Below are 20,030 nucleotides of genomic sequence, written 5' to 3' on the forward strand. Positions count from 1 at the left end.
GTAGAATTATTTCTTGTTCTCTATGGAAAGCAGTAGATACCTTTGGAATAAAGGAAGGATCCAGCTTTAGGATGATCTTATCCTCTTGTACTTTTAGGTATGGTTCTATGACTGACAGAGATTGGATTTCTCCAATCCTTCTTGCTGAAGTAATAGCGACTAAGAATGCAGCTTTTAGAGTTAAAAAATGCATACTAATTTCGTCGAGCGGCTCAAAGGGGGGCTCACAAAGAGTCGTTAACACCACATTCAAATCCCAGGTAGGAACTGATTTCTTTAGGGAAGGTTTCAGTTTAGAGACCGCTTGAGTGAATCTTCTGATCCACCGATGTTCAGCCAGGGGAGTATTAAATTTTTTTCCTAAGGCTGAAATCTGTACTTTTAAGGTACTAAGACTAAGCCCTTTTTTGAATCCCGATTGTAAAAAATCTAGGATTTTCGCGATGTTGGGAGAAAAGGGGTCTGGTCCTGGGTCTCCATACCAGGAACAGAATTTCTTCCAAATTTTTTGATAGATTTTTGAGGTAACTTCTTTATGACTTGATAAGATAGTTGAAATTACCTCGTCTGACAGACCGTGGTTCCTCAAGATCTGCCTTTCAGGATCCAGGCTGACAACTTCAGAGTTTCTATTCCCTGAAAGAATAAGGGACCCTGGGAGAGAAGATTCTCCCTGACTGGGAGCATGATAGGGTCTTCCAACGCTAGTTATTTTACGATTGGAAACCAACTTCTTTTTGGCCAATAGGGAAGAATAATGATGAGCTTTGTCAAATCTTCCTGGATTTTTCTTAATACCATTGGTATTAGAGGAAAAGGAGGAAAGGCATAGGCCAGATAAATGCCCCAGGGTTGGGACAATGCATCTACTCCCAATGGGTTGTCTCTGAGATTTAGGGAGAAGAATGTCTCTACTTGGGAGTTTTTCCTCGTGGCAAACAGGTCTATTTGTGGATAACCCCACCTTCGGGTTAAGGACAGAAAGACCTCCCTGTTTAGGGACCATTCTCCAGGGTCTATTTTTTCCCGACTCAGGAAATCTGCTGATAGGTTCTCTGAGCCTTTTAGGTGGACTGCAGAGACTGATAGGACATTTTCTTCTGCCCAACTGAAAATTTGTGTAGAGAGGGCCTGAAGAAGAGTGTGTCTTGTTCCCCCTTGATGGCGAAGAAAGGACACCGCTGTCGTGTTGTCCGATAAAATTCTTATATGCTTCCCTTTTATGATGTGTGAAGCTCTTATAAGTGTCTCCCATACGGCTTTTAGTTCTCTGAAGTTTGAGGACATCATCTTCATTTGAACAGGCCATGTGCCCTGAAAGTGCTGGTCTTGGATTACCGACCCCCAGCCGTGTTTGCTGGCATCTGTGGTAATCACTACATAAGGAGAAGTTCTCCAGGGGACTCCCTTGTCTATGTTGTTTGTGCAGAGCCACCACAGGAGGGATGATTTCACAGTCTCGGAAATTTGAATTCTTGAATTCAGGGAGTTCTGTTTTCGATCCCACTGGGACAAGATCAGATTCTGTAAGGGTCTGGAGTGAAATTGGCTCCATGGAATAGATTGGATGCAAGACGTCATCATTCCCAACATCCGCATAAATTCCCTTATGGAACAGGCGTCTTTCCCCCAAAATTTCCTTACTTCTGCCAGTAGGAGTATTTGTTTCTCTCTTGGGAGGAAGGAATGTTGAAGGGAGGAGTCTAGCAGTACTCCTAAGAAGACCTTCTGTTTTTGGGGAGGAAGACTCTACTTCTGAAAGTTGATTATCCATCCCAATTCCTGTAGTAGGGAAAGAACCTGTAACCGATGACTGTCTAAGATAGACGGAGTATCTGCCGTCAACAAGAAGTCGTCTAGATATGGGATAATTACTATGCCCTGACTTCTTACGAATGCCATGATCTCTGCCATAATTTTTGTAAAAATTCTGGGGGCGGAGGAAATGCCGAAAGGGAGGCAGACAAACTGGAAGTGGAGAATGGAAGGACCGTCCTGAATTGCGAATCTGAGGAATCTCTGGTAAGCGGGGTGGATAGGAACGTGATAATACGCATCCTTTAAATCGATCGTACACATTGATGCCTCTTCCAATATTAGAGGAATAGTCGATCTGATAGACTCCATCTTGAATTTTCGATATTTCACCCACTTGTTTAGTACCTTCAGGTTGATTATTGTCCTGTAGGAACCGTTTGGTTTTTTGACTAAGAAGATTTTTGAATAGTGGCCTTTGCATATTTCGTTGTGGGGAACTGGAGAAATGGCTCTCAATTTGAGTAGTTTCTGGACGTCCCGGATAAGGATCTGATGAAGGCCTTTTGCTTGGTACTGGGTTATTAGAAATTTCTCTGGAGGAATGGAGGAAAATTCTATTTTGTACCCTTCTTCTATGATCTTTAGAACCCAGGGGTTCTGGGTTATTCTCGACCATTTGGGATAAAATTGTAGGAGTCTTCCTCCTATGCTCTTGGCGTCATTGCTTTGAGGGCTAAAATGAATTATTTGGGTTAAGGCGATATCCTCGACCCCTTTTTCCTTTGGGGTAACTCCAGCGACCGGACTTCCCTTTCCCGCTGTAGTTCTGTAAGGTAGGATCCCTCTGTTGGCGAAACCTCCCAAACTGAGGTTTTTTTTTTTGGTTTCTCTTCAGGAAACCCCTTTTTCCTATCTGCTGCATTCTCCAGCATGTTATCGAGGAGAGGACCGAACATCAGAGATCCTGTAAACGGGATAGAACACAATTTGTTCTTGGACTTCGTATCTCCTGACCACATTTTGAGCCATAATGCTCTTCTAGCAGCATTTGAGAGAGCCCCAGCTGGTTTAACCATATAAACATTGCTCTTGCTACTGATGTGGCCGCGATATTAGTCGAGATCAAAGCAGAGGAAGATTTCCACGTTCTTTTCAGTAGCCCATCTGCCTTTCGGTCCATGGCGTCCTTCAACTGCGAGGAATCTTCAAATGGGATTGCGGTTTTTTTAGCAACCCTGGCTACTGGGACATCTACTTTTGGGATCTCATCCCAAAGTTTAGTGTCTTCTGGATCAAAGAGAAGTCTGTTTTTAAAATCTCTTGAAATGAAGAGCCTTTTTTCTGAATCTTCCCATTCAGTTGTCACCATTCTTTTGAGATTTTCGTTTACCGGAAAAACCTTCGTTTTCTTTTCCGTTAGACCTCCAAACATCTCATCCTGGATGGTATGTGGTTGGTCTTCGGGAATATCCATGGTTTCCCGTATTGCTTGAATTAAGGTATCAGACATCTCGGAAGAGAAGAAATTTTTTTTCTCTTGAGTGGAAGAAGTTGAAGGCAAGAGTTCCTCTCCTTCTTCTAACTCACCCTCCGATAGGTAATAACACTCCTGCTCCGAGTCAGACCCCTGAGAGGGAGGACAATATTTTTGATCCACTTCCATCCGTGGTCTTTTTGCCCGGGAGTGGGAGGGAGTTTCTTGAGGAGGGGCGAGGGAGGCTACTGACTGACCTACTTCTTCACGAATCATAGCCCTAAGTTCAGACATGAACGTTGGTTGTTCCTCCTTTAGTATTTTTGCAATACAATCCTTACACAATTGTTTCCTAAGTGACTCTGGCAATTTTTTTGCACAAGTCGCACATTTTTTAACCTTCTTTTTATCAGTTTGTCTCTGAGAGGAATCTTTATCCTAGAGAAAACAGAAGGTAGGTAAAGTATGGTGTGCATACATAAGGAGTCATAACCCTTACCCCAAGGGTGAGACTCACGTGACCCTGGGACATATCTGGAGTTCCATCAGGACGAGGAAGTTCCATACTGCAACAGGTAACAGGCAATGCAATATGCAATCCGCAAAAATAATCCAAGTTAGAGTTATCAGCTCTAACTACATACCTGTGCGTGTCCCTTTAAATGCGGGCATTTTGAATTTCCCGCTTTCCAAGATGGCCGCGGACCGGAAGTAGCCCGACGTAATTTCCGGTCGGCTATTCGTTTCTTTCCTTTGGAGTGCAGCCGCCATAGCCGGCGACTGAGGCTTGCTATGCGACGCCGCGAGGATCCCTGCCGGTGCGTCCACGTTTATGGAGCTGCCGGTCCCCGCCTGGTCCGCGGCCAGGCCGAAGCCTGCTTGGGAATCCCCAGCCCCCACACACTACCCGAACCCTGCCTAGGATTCCTCCGGTAGGTGTCTCAGGGTGGGAGCTAAGGGACCCCTCGTTCGAGGGGTGTTAGCCTGGGCTTTAGGGGGAAGAGAAGGGGGAGTGCACGGACCCCCCGATCTTGCCCCCTGCCCGAGTTTCTTTCCTGCAGTAATACAGGAGCGACGTCTCTGCTCCTGACCCTGTGGGGACAGGAAGAACACTGGCAAGTGGGTGGTGGGAGGGGCCTTTTAACCTCTCTGTCTTCCTGTACCTACAGAGGTCAATAGGGCAACCTCCTGTAGTGCTGTCATGAGGGATGTACTGGAAAAACACATTACAACTATACACAGTAAAAAGAATGAACCCTCATAAAGTGATGGAATCCGAACATGAAAGCAGCCTGGTCTCCCAGATGTAAATGACAGCCGCCGATACACCCCACCCACCCACGATAGCGTCCTATCGTATAAACCCATGGTTAAAATCACCTCCTCTCGTGTATGCCCCCAGCGGTGCAGCCCCGCCCGGCTGGCTGGGAGAAAGAAATCCCCGCCCACCCGATGCGGCACCCCAGCCCGAGGCAAAGGCAGGGAGTAGAGCCGAAAATGAAATGATGCATCAGTACATAAAATAGTACTTGGCCAGACCTGGTCAAAGGTCGAAATGTCTCCCACACAGTGTAAAAGAGGGAATACTTCAGCATGTTGGACAGCGACTTCTGCTTTTACTGCTGCATTGGGCTCTCCAGCACTGTGGATAGCGTCTGCTGTCCTTGTGCTGGAGGGTTACCTAGCAACAGGACGCTTGTGTTCTGCTGCTGCTTTTAAACGGCATTTGTCAGGCTGAGTATGTTGTTCCCTCTTTTACACTGTGTGGGAGACATTTCGACCTTTGACCAGGCGGTACCCTCATCCTGCAAAAAACAAGCCATCATACTGGACGTCGATGGAAAAATAAAAAAGTTATAGCTTTTGGAATGTGGCAATGAAAAAACTAAATAAATGGCTCGTCCTGAAATCCTCTTAAGGTCTGTTAAAAACGGGACCCTCAAAATTGCATGTGAACAGATCCTTACTGTCCGCATGCCTAAAATAAACAAGTCACTTATATTAAAATTAACCTTTTACAATGTATTATTAACAAATTTTAATGGATATGGATATGTTTTTTTTAGGATAACAGCACAATAAGATATCATGTTATACTTGGAGAGAAATTAGCGCCTTCAGACATAAGTAATGGAATGCACAGGAGCAGCATGCTGGGAATCGCTTTCTGGCTCATGTTTTACAAAAGGTACAACCAGGTACAGTACAATAATCTCATAGCTTTCCATCAATTGCTGATTTACACATAAAACATGTAACAAAGTCATTAACCCCCAAAAATAGTAAATGAAAAGACAAGACATGGTAAGGTTGAAAAATACCACAAATCCAGCAAGTTCTGCCTGTTGTTCTACAGCGTTGATCTAGAGGAAGGCAAATGTAATATAAAAAAAAACTAGACTGGGAGAAGCAGCCACAGCATAGCATACATTCCAGAGTCAAGTCATGAGTAGTGCTAAATGAGGTGGGGTCAAATTGGCACGGATGCTGCAAAATTGTGCAGAAGACCCGCAGCATTCTGCCGTGATTTTGTGGTAACAGTTGCAATAAACTCTTAGGCTATGTTCACACACTTAACAAAAAATGTCTGAAAATACGGAGCTGTTTTCAGCTCCTGATTTTCAGAAGTTTTTCTAAGAAACTCGCGTTTTTTTAAGCAGCGTTTTTAATGGCCGTTTTTTAAGCTGTTTTTCTATAGAGTCAATGAAAAACTGCTCTAAAAAGGGCTCAAGAAGTGACATGCACTTCTTTTTTGCGACCGTTTTTTAACAATCAATGGGCAGATGTTTGGAGGCGTTCTGCTCCCGATTTTTGCCAGTTTTTCGCCCATTTACGGCCCGAAAAACAAGCTGTGTGAACATACCCAAACCTCGAAACTCAGGGCCACCTCAGATTCTTTCGATTTTACTGCAATCCTTGGTCAGAGACCCTTTAGCAGACCATAGGCTGCCACTGGACAGCCACACACTGTGACCAGGAGTTCGAAGCGTAACGGTTGGACAATGTGTTGCATTGTACTAAATTGTAGTTGACTTAAAACCAGTCCAGTGATGATTTTTCTACGTGTGACAGGTACAATGCATATAAATGGCACATACAGAATACTCCATGTGTACAGTTTTCCAGCTTGTTGTATAGTGCGCACAGAATTGCAATGATCGGTAATCTGATGTTAACATTTGCAGCCATATAATCGTCATCATGTGATGGAGTTATAGTATCTGTGTTTCCCTTCTGAATAGACATTTGTTCATGATGTTGCACTGGATGGCAGCTTTTTTGAAACAGATAATGGAATGGTGATGGGAATATCTGAGGTGATAAAAATCCTGAAAAATCGCTGTGACACCCCTAAAATTACTGTGAAAAAGGTAAACCATTGTTTGCTCACTCCTGCACATCCATACAGCACTGTCTCTTGCAGCAACACATTAATTTTTAGTGCTAAAACAAAAAGTTGCAATTTCTGAGTCCCAGAGAATTTCTGTAATCCTCTTAATAGGTTCTTGCCATGGGACAACCCCATCTTACATTGTAAGTCTCCCATAGTAAAGCTGGTAAACTGGGGAATCTCTTTTTCAGTGCTTATGGCTGTCCATTGCTATGTATGATAAAAAGCTATGCATCTTTCTAATATAATTTGTATTCCTCCCCCCCCCCACATTACTCAAGAACTCTGCTTGCAGTCTGTGAATGGAAACCTTGCTTACACCCGAAGGCTAAAAACCTTTCTTTAAAATGTCTACGTTTGTATTCACATGTGCGTTGGAGGCTTTGCTTGGAGCCTTCATTGCAAATGTTTTCAGATTTGACAGAGGGAAAAGCGTTGCAGAATACAGAGATGTACTTCCCGTCAAAATGACGGAAATCCTGCCGGAACCTGATGGACCGTGTTATAAGTCAATGGGGTCAGTCGGGCACCGGTTATATCCATTGTATGACGGATGCGGCACAACTCAGATGTGAACAGAGTCCTAATGACACAGGTTCACGGATGTAATGAGTTGTGCACATTTTCTAGACAGCTTTCAGCCTCTGGATGTAAACAAGAATGTCTTCATTCAATAATAGCAAGCAGACCTTTTGGAAAAAAAAGTGAACAATTTAACAATATACTGTGAGTGAGTGAGTGAGTGAGTGAGTGAGTGTGTGCGTGTGTGTGTGTGTGTGTGCGTGTGCGTGTGAGGTATATATATATACATGTGTGGGGGTGTATATATATATATAAGTATATGTAAATACTACACTTTATATTTCTCACAATGCTCATTTTACCTGCCAATTCTCACTAATGCACTTTTGGGGATAGGGTTCGTAGTTGAAGTGATACTTCATTGGCTCCCTTTATGGGTTGAAAGTGGCAGCCTTGGCACAGCGTTAGGTTTCTTAGGCCTGAAAATCTAATGTTTGTCAGAAGCCTTCTTTATCAACCTATTTAGTTAGCCAACAAAAGGCGAACTACAAATTCCCTACGTGCATTGATGACTAACATGGTGCAACACTCTAATACCTAAAAAATCTCTATTGTTATTCAACACTGATTCTTTTTATCACAGACAAAATGCAACTCTTGCAATAAAGGAATTCAATGCCCAGAGGACACCGTTCTTCAGGTAAGCGACTGACAGTTCTTCTACAATTAGAGGATGTTCCCTGCTTGGAACCCCGCTCTACAAGCCATAAGAGGGGTCTCCTCTCTGGAGGACTCCGCATGTAATAATAGATAAATGTAATTCCCATCATTTGGAAATAAAGTATGTATTACAGATCAATAAAGACATTTAAAAAGGACCTGTCATTAGGTCATATAAGTTGAACTGACCTGAATAGTGCTGTCTCCCTAATTCCAGTGTTTTGTTTTTTTCTTCCTGGACCGTCCTGTACCAGAGATATGGCTCCCTATATTCTAATTTGTTGTAGTTAGCCAACAGGGCATGACCTACCCTCACCTGCCTCGCTCTGATTGGTGAGCATCAGAGGCAGGGAAGCTAGCTCCACCCCGTTGGCTAACTACAGCAAATTAGCATATAGGGAGCTGACACAACCATGGGCGATATCCCTGGAACGGGCGGGGGGGGGGGGTCCAGGACAATAATAAAAACAGCACCATTGAAGTAAGTTAACTAGTTTAACTTATATGACCTAGTGACATGTCCACTTTACATTTGCAATGAAGGAAATAACTACGGTTTGTTTTCTGCACAGGAACCGCTAGGCATAGGATCAGGGAGATGTACATATAAGAGAAGAAATAATATGATTCCTGGTTGCAGATTCAGCTGCATTTCCACGACAGTTGTAAGTACCGTATAGGATCAGTCATTCCCCGTCAATGTATATGTAGCCTTCAAAAATTTCTCACACATTTAATTATATGTGATGTAGTAAAAATCTGATTGGCACCTAATGATCAGAACTGAGAACATCTGCATCTGTAAATAACAGCATGTCAATATGTAAAAATATATATTTTTTCCAAGGGTCTCTTATTAATTTCTGCTATGTTAGGATCCATCTAAAATTGACCCCATACAGCAGTTATCTCGAAACGGGGTAAATGGACAGGTTTCAGGGTTAGCTCACTTGAATCCAAAATGCTTTGGTTAAGGCTCTGGTTATTACGCTGCACTCCCCCTTCCAGGATCTTCAATGTTGTGAAGGGTTTTATGGACACCAGTGTCTAGTATGCCCAGGTGGACTGAACAATGTGTGTTCTAATAATGGAAAATGCCAAGATAAGATTGATGGAAGCGGAGAATGTATATGCAAAGAAGGTTTTCATGGGACTGCGTGTGAAACCTGTGAGGCGGGAAGATATGGTAAAGACTGCAAAACAGGTGATTTTAATTCTCTTCATCCTATTACTGATTATGTTGTATGGTAATTGCTATTAGTTGCTATTAATCTGTGTTCACATCTGCTCTGTAAATTCCGTTTTGACATAAGGGGGTTCATCACTTTCTGTCATGGTGCACTCTGTCCTGCCAGAAAAATTTCACTGTACTATTTTTTCATCAAATGTGATGAAATCTGCAACAGAATCTCATAAGCAGATGTGAATAGAGCCTTACTTGCAGGCATGTCACAGACAACAGAAAAAAACATAATACAGCATAACAACTTAAATGTTTTTTTTCCCATAATCAATTTTTATCACCTAGCCACAGGATAGATGATAAATATCTGATCGGTTGTGGTCTAGCCTCTGGGACCCCACGTTCATGAGAATTGGCTTACCTTGCCGCTCCTTTGAGCCCCATATGAATGGGGCAGTAGTGCGCTATCTTCGGCAGCCCCATAGAAATGAATGGAGCGCTGGCCGAGCATGCGCAGTACCGCTCCATTCATACGGGGCTCACAGGAACGGCAAGGTAAGCCCGTTCTTGTAATTGGTGCGGGTCCCAGCAGTCAGACCCCCACTGATCAGATATTTATGATCTATCCAATGGATAGGTGATACATATTCATTATGGGAAAACCCATAACCCAAAGGAAGTCCATGTTCACACATTCAGGATTATGTGCCTAAATCCTGACAGAATCCGGTCATATTCAGTTATTTTTTACCCATTCACACGCTCCGGAAAATATCTGCTTGGAATTAGGAACATGCTGCGGGTAATAAAATCTGCAGCATGTTCATTATTGGTGCGGATTCTGTGCTGTAAAGTCGCGGATTAGCTCCATTGAATTACAATAGGGCTAACCCGTGGGCAGATCCACTGGTCAATCCGTGGCAGAAATCCGAGTCAGCTGCAGATTTTCAGAAAAATCCAACAACCACACATTCCCTGCAGTAGAAATGTAATACTACGCAGCGCCCATTCAAATGAATTGGTGGCCACGTAATACATGGTCATACTGAATGAGCCCACCAGAGCAGGAGCCACTCTGCAGCTCTCTACTAATAGAAGACGGTTCTTAATGGGAACCCCGCACCCCCCTCCCCACTTCTTGACATAAACTTTGTTCAATGATAAAAATAAAAAAATCTGTGGTGCCTCTGGACTATAGATTGAGAGTATTATTATTTTAGAATTGTAATACAAAGTTTATGAATATAGTATAGAGTGGAAACAAATATTATAAGACATAACTTTTTTCCTGCTAAGTGAGGGGCATATGTACACACTAGGTAGTTGCCGGATGTAATGGACTGATCTATTCTTTTGTTATTTTCTGAAAACAGAATGTGACTGTGTTCATGGAAAATGTAATGATGGACTACATGGGGATGGATTCTGTCAGTGTGATAAAGGCTGGACTGGGTATACCTGTGAAATAGGTAAAGTTATCACATGCTTATTAAAAAATATCTTTATATTCAAAGTGTTGAGTTTGTCAACCTGCGCTTATATATCAACGCATTGCATAAATATAAATTCCATAAAATACATGTATTAATAGTATCACTCTATTTATGAGTGAGCGTAAAATTAAGGTAAACGACAAAGAGGAAATCAAATTCTCCAATAGTACGTTGTGAGTTCTAGATTTTATTTGCCTCTGATCGAAAACAATTATAAGAATCACTATGGTGACCAAAGTAAATGACATCATTCAATTCACAATATATAAACCTTCTTCTTCATTTATGTCTATTCACTTGTCCAATTAAAGAACCTGGTGTCCAGGTTTACTCGCCCCCAAGCCTGCAGCACTGTGAAAATGAACGACATGACCAACCGTTGGTCAAGTCAAGAAGAGGCTGGACGCAGCCGCAGGGTGAAGGGAGGCCGACATGACCGTCCTGGTAGGGAAAGGGTTAATTAGGTGAGGGAGAGTTGGAAGGAGCTGAAGGAGGGACGGGGAGGAGTTAAGGGGGACGGGGGGCCGTTACTGCGCTTCCCGCTGTTTCTCGGCATTGAGCCGGAAGCAGCGGGAGGAGTAACATAGAAGCAAGTAAGATCCCCGTTGCCCGTGCTTTTAGAAATGGCAGAAGCCCTCATGTTAGAGCGGCTGCGTGCCGCTGCTGTGCACCACGGTCCCGGATGGCTAGAGGAGACCGTGGCTGCAATAACGAGGATCCCGGACGCCGTTTCGCCACGTCGGGCACGGCGTTCGGGGTCTGTTGAAAAGGACAGGCTCCCCTCCCCCGGCCCCCTTACGAGCATGGCTATGGCGGCGGGGGGGGAGTCGGCAACAACCGCTCCTGCGCTGGGCAGGCAGAGAGCGGTGCCAGGGGTGACGGCGGCGCAGGCTGGGTCGACCCGTCCCTCTCGGCGGTCCCGACCTCCAGAGCGCCTCAGTCCGGAGGTAGTCCCGCGGACACGGCGTCGCAGAGGGAGCCCGATCCCGGACGCTGCAGGCCAGGTAGCTGGGAGGACCGCCCCTTCCCAGGCCCTGCGTCCTGGCAGGAATCCCAGGCCGCGACGGGGTCCGGCGGTAAGCAGGGAGTCGCAGGCTGGGCTCCCTGTCACCCCTCCCCCATCAGATGGAAGATTTGGAGGACAAGGTACGGCCGCCCCGCATGGTGATGTTCCGGCCAGGGGGCAGGCTTCGTCAGGATCGTCTAGACGGACGCCTAGAGCTGCAGCGACGTCGAGGCAACAGGTCCGGTCGGAAGTCTGGGTCCCGGCGGTCGGGCGGCAGGTTGCCGGCCCATCGGTCAGCGCGTCCTCATCCCCGTTCCGAAGATGTCGTTGGGAGGGACAGTCGTCGGCGAGAGAAGAACTGGAGGAAGGTGAACTGGACGTGTATCGTCGAGGTCAGGATGGTCCGGCTGACGGGAACACAGCGCCTGTGCAGCCCGGTGAGTGTATAACTCCATCATTGTCTTATCCAGCGATTTTTATGTCGGGTGTCGGCGGGGGGGCTGCTAGCATTGCATCGGGGGCCGGTAGTGGCGCGGGCGGACGCGACGGAGCGGGTTTGGCAGACTTAGTGGGTTGCTTACGGGAGCTGGTGGGGCGTCTGGATAGGGCCGCGGCGCCGGTAGTAACGGAAGTGTCTCCTGCGGTAGTTTGGGAAGGCCCCAGGGACGTGGGATCGTTACAGGCGCGTCCTGTGGTGGCGGTTAGAGAGGCGGTCGCGGTGTCGGTACAGACCGAGGCACAGAAGGACGGCGATCGAGTGCGTATGGACGATCGTGCTCGGGGGGAGGTGTATGTTTGTTTTGAGGGTCCGTTGGGGGCGCATTTAAAGCAGGAGGTGCGTGATCGGATCTGGAAAGACGAATATGTTGAAATTTTTTCTCTCTTGCCGCTGGCTAAATTTAATTTGGATAAGAGCAAGCGGGATGAGAGTAAAAAGGACGAGGAGGAATGGTATAGGCTTATCCCGCAGACGTTCGTTAATTGGTCGCAGGCGTTCGCCATATTGGCTAGTGTGATAGGGGAAAAGGCGCCGGAAAATTGTTCGGCGTTGTTTTGTTATTTTGATGCCATTGGGGAGGCTCATAGGGCGTATGGGGGTCAGGCGTGGCTGCGATATGATGAGCAATTCCGTCAGCGGAAGGCGGTTCGGCCGGCGATTCGGTGGGACCAGAAGGATATTGCTCTCTGGTTACGGGTTACGGCTCCGGTTAGGCAGCCCTTTCCCGGGAGCGGTGGCCAGGGAGGCCAGTCTAGTCAGAGTGGACAAAGCGGCGGGGGAAAGGCGGGGTTTTGCTGGCAATTCAATGAAGGTCAGTGCAAGTTCGGGGCCACGTGCAAGTTCAAGCACGTGTGCTCCGAGTGTAATGGTGCATCACACGGGGCGGCAAAATGTCTGCGAAAAAAGAGGTCAGGGAACCAGCACGGGGCTGGTCAAGGGGGTGTCGCCGGTGAGGGTGGAAAGGATGGCCCCTTATCTAAGTGAGTATCCGGATAGGGCGGCAGCTAAGTTGCTTTATGAAGGGTTTCGTGTGGGTTTTGTTATTCCTCCGCCTCCTTATGAGGTTCCGGTTACGCGGAGGAATTTGAAATCGGCTTACTTGCATGCGGAAGTCGTGTCGGAAAAGTTGTTAAAAGAAGTTTCGTTGGGGCGCATGTCGGGGCCATTTGTTGAGTCACCGGTAAAAGATTTAGTTGTGTCCCCTTTGGGTATTGTCCCTAAACGCGAGCCCGGAAAGTTTCGTTTGATTCAACATTTATCGTATCCCAAAGGTTCGTCGGTAAATGACGGGATTGATCACGAGTTGTGTTCCGTAGTTTATACCTCATTCGATAAGGCGGTGGGGTTAGTGCGGGCTGCGGGCCCGGGGGCACTGCTAGCAAAAACCGACATCGAGGCGGCGTTCAGGTTGTTGCCGGTCCATCCTGAAAGCCAACGGCTGTTGGGTTGTTTTTGGAATGGGGCCTTTTACGTGGATCGGTGCCTTCCGATGGGGTGTTCTCTTTCTTGTGCATACTTCGAGGCGTTTAGTAGTTTCGTGGAGTGGGTAACGAGGGGAGTATCCGGGGTCGATTCGTTGATCCATTACTTAGATGATTTTTTGTGCGTTGGCCCGGGGGGTTCGCCGGTTTGCGGTAATTTGCTTCATGCACTACAGAAGGTGGCGAGGGATTTTGGGATCCCTTTGGCGCCGGAAAAAACGGAGGGCCCGGTAGCGACGATTTGTTTCTTGGGAATCGAAATTGACTCGGTGGCAATGGAGTGTCGGCTTCCGGCGGATAAGTTGGGTGCTTTGAGGCTGGAGGTTCGACGGGCTTGTAGAATGAAGAAAATGGCGCTGAGGGAGCTTCAGTCGCTGCTGGGGAAGTTGAATTTCGCCTGCCGGATTATGCCGATGGGGAGGGTGTTTGGTAGGAGGTTGGCGGCGGCAACGGCGGGAGTGCGCGCGCCGCATCATTTTGTGCGGCTCAAGGAGGAGCACCGAGCCGATCTTCAGGTTTGGGATGACTTCTTGGGCCAGTACAATGGTCGCTCGCTATGGATGGCTCCTGCGCAGGATACGAGTGATTTGAATATTTTTACGGATGCGGCTGGGGTGGGCGGTTTTGGAGCTTACGGGGGAGGTCCGTGGTGCGCGGGTCAATGGCCGGCTAGCTGGGTGTCCAGTGGACTCACGCGGAATCTGGCCCTGCTCGAGCTGTTTCCCATCGTGGTGGCGGCTACCATTTGGGGGGACAGGCTCAGGGATAAGAAGGTCCGTTTTTACTGCGACAACATGGGGGTGGTGCTTGCCATTAATAACATCACGGCGTCCTCTCCTCCGGTAGTTCAATTGTTGCGACATTTAGTGTTGGTGTGTTTGTCATTGAACGCGTGGGTGGTGGCGGTGCATGTCCCGGGTGTTCAGAATTGTATCGCTGATGCTCTTTCTCGCTCGCAGTGGGACCGGTTTCGGCAATTGGCACCGGGAGCGGAACGGCTCGGGTTGGCGTGTCCGGAGCATCTTTGGGATCTGGTATCGGTCCCGTAGAGCAGCTGTTAAAAAGGTCTTTGGCGCGCGCGACGTGGAGTGCGTATGCTGCTTGTTGGAGGCAGTGGGAGGAGTGGGTAAGAGAGTTGGGTGACGTCAATACGGATAGAGACAGGTTGGTGGCACTTTTGTACTGGTTAGGGGACGCCTGGGAGTCGGGGTTTTCAGTAGCGAAGGTGAACCGGTTCATATCTGCGGTGGCGTTTGGGTTTAAGCTGCGGGGCTTTCGGGATGTATCGAAGGAATTTCTGGTATCGCAGGCTTTGAAGGGGTTGCGTCGAGGTAGGGTGGAGGCAGATAGTAGAAGGCCGGTGTCGTTTGCTTTGCTTAACTCGTTGGGCGGTTCATTAGCATCGGTATGTCGTTCTTCAGATGAAATGGATTTGTTTCGATTGGCTTTTTCATTAGCGTTTTTTGGAGCATTTAGAATAGGTGAGTTGGTGTCGCCAAGTACTAAACGGGCAGGGGGGCTGAGATCTGGGGAGGTGAGCCTATTTGCAGATCGGCTAGAGGTATGGTTGCGTCGATCAAAAACTGACCAAGTAGGGAAGGGAAAACTGATAGTTTTGTTCGCTCTCCCGGGGTCGGTCATGTGCCCTGTAGAGTGCATGCGGGGTTTTACGCAAAACGGGGGGTCTCCAGATTTGCCTTTGTTACGTCATGTGGACGGGTCGTTTTTGTCCAGGTTTCAGTTTGGAGCTGTATTTAAAAAATGTTTGACGGCGGTTGGTGTTGCGGCAGGCTCATATTCATCTCATTCCTTCAGGATTGGCGCAGCAACGGAAGCGGGGCGCTGGGGGTTGGATGATGAAGGGGTGAGGCGTATTGGTCGTTGGGAGTCAAAAAGGTTTAAGTCCTATGTCCGCCCCCATATGTTATGATTGGGGTTGTTTCACGCTTTACAAATGTTATATTGGTGGTGCCTAATTGTTTTTTCCGTTTCAGATTCGCCTCCTTGTCTGGTGTGGTTGATGGGTCATTCGTACGTGCACTGGGGGGCTTTGAGGGCGGACGTACGCCCGGATGGTCGCCAGTTGCGCATTCCGCGACAGGATGCGGTTGTGCATTGGCTGGGTTTTAGAGGTATGTCGTGGAACAGGGTGTTGGCGGAATTCCAGACATATGCGCGGCTTGATAGGGTTCCGGAGGTTTTAGTGTTGCACGTGGGTGGGAATGACTTAGGAGTCCGCCCTTTTCGTGAGTTGGTGCGGGATATCAAACATGATATGTTGTGTTTGTGGGTATCTTATCCCAAGTTGGTGTTAGTGTGGTCGGACATAGTCCCGAGAAAGCATTGGCGGTTAGCTAGATCGGTGGAGAGAGTCAATAAGGCTCGCATAAAGGTTAACCGGGCGGTGTCCCGTTTTGTGGCAAAGAACGGGGGCATTTGCGTAAGGCATAGGGATTTGGAGTCAGGAGTGGGGAATTTCTGGAGAAGTGACGGGGTTCATTTGACCGAGGTTGGCATTGATCTTTGGAGCTTGGCGATAGCAGAAGGCATAGAAAGGGCGGTGGTGGTGTGGAGGAACTCACAGGCTTAAGGGGGTCAAGGCCTGTTTCGCTGTGGCGGGGGGAGTCCTTGAGGCCAGTCAGTACAAAATGGTGGGGGGGTCGCATCGGGGGTATGCGTCCCCCAAAAAAGGTACATGGTTGAAGACTTCATCGGGTGTTATCCCTTTGAAGTGGTCTTCTGGTAGAAGGTATATCACTTGAAGGCTTCATCGGGTGTTATCCCTTTGAAGTGGACTTCTAGTGGTCGGTATATCACTTGAGGGCTTCATCGGGTGTTATCCCCTTGAAGTGGACTTCTAGTGGTTGGAGCCATCTGCAGAGGTGAACGGTGCTTCCGAGCTGGTTTACGGCTGGAGGTAATTGGTGGTTTGCAGATGGCTAATTCGGTGTGTTCTTAATAAGGAACATCTGAAGGGGCTTCAAGGACTTCCTCTGCTCGGATTTAAATTGTTTTTATAAAACTGTGAAATTAATAAACGGCTGCTGTGGCCATTTCACATCCAACCTCGGTGTCACGTGTCTTTACTAAGTGGGGGTGGGGGGGATAGTATGGTCTAATGGTTAACACACGACTCTACCTAGGCAGGTCAAGAAGAGGCTGGACGCAGCCGCAGGGTGAAGGGAGGCCGACATGACCGTCCTGGTAGGGAAAGGGTTAATTAGGTGAGGGAGAGTTGGAAGGAGCTGAAGGAGGGACGGGGAGGAGTTAAGGGGGATGGGGGGCCGTTACTGCGCTTCCCGCTGTTTCTCGGCATTGAGCCGGAAGCAGCGGGAGGAGTAACATAGAAGCAAGTAAGCTCCCACCCTCCCACCCTTGGTTTGTTACTCCTTAGGTCTTATGTACGTTCGTCTATGAGCGTTGTGTTTTATTTGTGTGCTTATTTAACATGTTTTTCTTTTTTCCGGAGTAGGTTCTGTTGTCATGGCAGCTGGCGGGGGGAGTCCTTGAGGCCAGTCAGTACAAAATGGTGGGGGGGTCGCATCGGGGGTATGCGTCCCCCAAAAAAGGTACATGGTTGAAGACTTCATCGGGTGTTATCCCTTTGAAGTGGTCTTCTGGTAGAAGGTATATCACTTGAAGGCTTCATCGGGTGTTATCCCTTTGAAGTGGACTTCTAGTGGTCGGTATATCACTTGAGGGCTTCATCGGGTGTTATCCCCTTGAAGTGGACTTCTAGTGGTTGGAGCCATCTGCAGAGGTGAACGGTGCTTGCGAGCTGGTTTACGGCTGGAGGTAATTGGTGGTTTGCAGATGGCTAATTCGGTGTGTTCTTAATAAGGAACATCTGAAGGGGCTTCAAGGACTTCCTCTGCTCGGGTTAATGTTAACGTTTAATTGTTATTTATGATTCTGACCCATGTTGGGTCATGTGAATTATTAGGAGGAATTCTCTGGTGGATTCCTAACTAGTTATCCGAATGTTTCGGATTTAAATTGTTTTTATAAAACTGTGAAATTAATAAACGGCTGCTGTGGCCATTTCACATCCAACCTCGGTGTCACGTGTCTTTACTAAGTGGGGGTGGGGGGGATAGTATGGTCTAATGGTTAACACACGACTCTACCTAGGCAGGTCATGTATCTTCATGCCAGCTTATTAAATGATGTTATCCATCTGAAACATCGCTGCTGTGACTACTGTGACACTGAAGCCTTCGCACATCATTGCATCTGTACAATTGAATGCTGTCCCACCTTCTCTCGGTCTCTAAGGGTATGTGCACACGACCTCTTTTCAGACATAATGGAGGCATTTTACGCCTCGAATTATGCCTGAAAAGACGGCTCCAATACGTCGGCAAACATCTGCCCATTGCTTGCAATGGGTCTTACGATGTTCTGTGCAGACGAGCTATCATTTTACGCGTCGCTGTCAAAAGACGGCGCGTAAAATTACGGCCGCCTCAAAGAAGTGCAGGACACTTCTTGGGACGTAATTGGAGCTGTTTTTCATTGACTCCAATGAAAACCAGCTCCAATTACGTCCGTAAAACACGCCGTGAAAATCGCGTACACTTGTAAAAACGTCTGAAATTCTGGAACTGTTTTCTCCTGAAAGCAGCTCCGTAATTTCAGATTTATTTGGCGTTGTCGTGTGAACATACCCTTACATAGACAGTCAAGGTCAGAAGGTATGGTCACTAAGACATATATACATACAGACAGGGACAGGGGTAGAATCACAAGGTAGGACAGCAGCGATTTTAGAATTTCCCTACGATGCAACTAAAGAGGATTTCTCTCCTAAGTCCCAATACTGGACACTGCAATGGAAAGAGATATGACAGCATTCATTTTCAATCATCTTTTATTGTGCCCAAAAATTGCGTACAAAATAGGAATGTTTCGTCCCTTACAATAGATTGGTCTTCTCAAGCTCAATATTGTTTTACAATTTTTAAGTATTTTTGTGACCATCAACTAATCACGATCATTATATATTCAGCCAATAAAATTGTGACACCAATAGAATTCCTAAATATAATAATATAGTACAATAAAAATACAAAGCTATCAATTTATATTAGATATAAATTCATCAATAAAATTTGCTTAAAAAGTTCACTCAATTCAGTTGCAGCATCCATTTGTAAATCAACCTAGTGCGCATGCTCGAAATTCCCAGCTTTACAGTCACACCCTTGATTACTTTGGACACTGCATGAGTTGCGTTAACGGTGGGGTCTGTGCGTGCGGATAGAATGAAGTATGGCGCCGCTTCCATATAAGAGCATTTTGCACCATCTGGAACCGAAGATATACTTAATTTATTCACCTCTCGCTATTTTCTATGAACTTAGCTCCAAGAAGTCACATTGGATGTTCAAGCCGGCAACGCTCTGGCAGGAGATTCCACTCCAGGGGGAGCTACTGACCTCACTGTCCATATATGGACAGTGACATCAAGGGCTTCCCCGGGCTCAGTGCTTAAAGTAGCGCTGAGCCCAGGGAGTCCTCTGTACTAATGCTGAAGCAGGGAGCTGACGGTTCCCTGCTTCAGCATTGGCTTCAACTGTATCTGCGTCCTGAGGACGCAAATACAGTTGACACCAGGAGTCCGGGACATACCACAGTTCTGCCGGGACAGCAGGACACCGCCCGAAATCCATGACTGTCCCGCTGAATCCGGGACTGGGACGGTTGAGCGGTATATTCATACGGACAGTCAGTGACGGGTATGGTCACTACCAATTCAATGGACGACTAGGGACAGCAGTAGGGTCACTAACACTCATACAGACAGTTAGGGACATGGGTACGGTCACTAACATATACAGATGATCACAGACGGTCACTAACTCCCTTACAGACAGTCAGGTAAAGGGGTACGGTCACTAACATCCATTGGGACAGCCAGGGCCAAGCTTACAGTCATTACAAGGACACGCCTATAAAGCATATACACGTACAGTGAAGGAAATAAGTATTTGATCCTTTGCTGATTTTGTAAGTTTGCCCACTGTCAAAGACATGAACAGTCTAGGTTAATTTTATCAGTGAGAGATAGATTATCTAAAAAAAAACAAACAGAAAATCACATAGTCAAAATTATATATATTTATTTGCATTGTGCAGAGAGAAATAAGTATTTGATCCCTTTGGCAAACAAGACTTAATACTTGGTGGCAAAACCCTTGTTGGCAAGCACAGCAGTCAGACGGTTTTTGTAGTTGATGATGAGGTTTGCACACATGTTAGATGGAATTTTGGCCCACTCCTCTTTGCAGATCGTCTGTAAATCATTAAGATTTCGAGGCTGTCTGTAATGGCAGGAAGGAGGTGAAGGGAAAGTGAGCCCTAATCTACCCACTGCCCTGTCCCTGCCTACTTGCAACGACCCGCCCTAGGCGATGGGGTACAACTGGGCGGCGGTCCCTACGCTGTCTAAGTGCACGGGAGAACAAATAGGGAACACGCAAGGGAAGGGGCAGTAGCCCACG

General features: G+C 46.9%; 1 protein-coding gene across 2 annotated transcripts in view; it reads left to right on the plus strand.

The window, feature by feature from the left end:
* Positions 1 to 20,030, plus strand: part of STAB1 (stabilin 1) — a 165,987-nt gene that overhangs the window by 72,845 nt on the left and 73,112 nt on the right. For both annotated transcript variants that reach the window (XM_075833779.1, XM_075833778.1), the window contains exons 34-39: positions 5,299 to 5,430; positions 6,475 to 6,603; positions 7,789 to 7,845; positions 8,438 to 8,530; positions 8,874 to 9,069; positions 10,422 to 10,517. In XM_075833779.1, the coding sequence (XP_075689894.1) occupies positions 5,299 to 5,430; positions 6,475 to 6,603; positions 7,789 to 7,845; positions 8,438 to 8,530; positions 8,874 to 9,069; positions 10,422 to 10,517 (703 nt within the window). The remainder of the gene's footprint in view (positions 1 to 5,298; positions 5,431 to 6,474; positions 6,604 to 7,788; positions 7,846 to 8,437; positions 8,531 to 8,873; positions 9,070 to 10,421; positions 10,518 to 20,030) is intronic.

This window comes from Rhinoderma darwinii, chromosome 7, assembly GCF_050947455.1.
Source record: "Rhinoderma darwinii isolate aRhiDar2 chromosome 7, aRhiDar2.hap1, whole genome shotgun sequence".
Classification (NCBI taxonomy): Eukaryota; Metazoa; Chordata; class Amphibia; order Anura; family Rhinodermatidae; genus Rhinoderma; species Rhinoderma darwinii.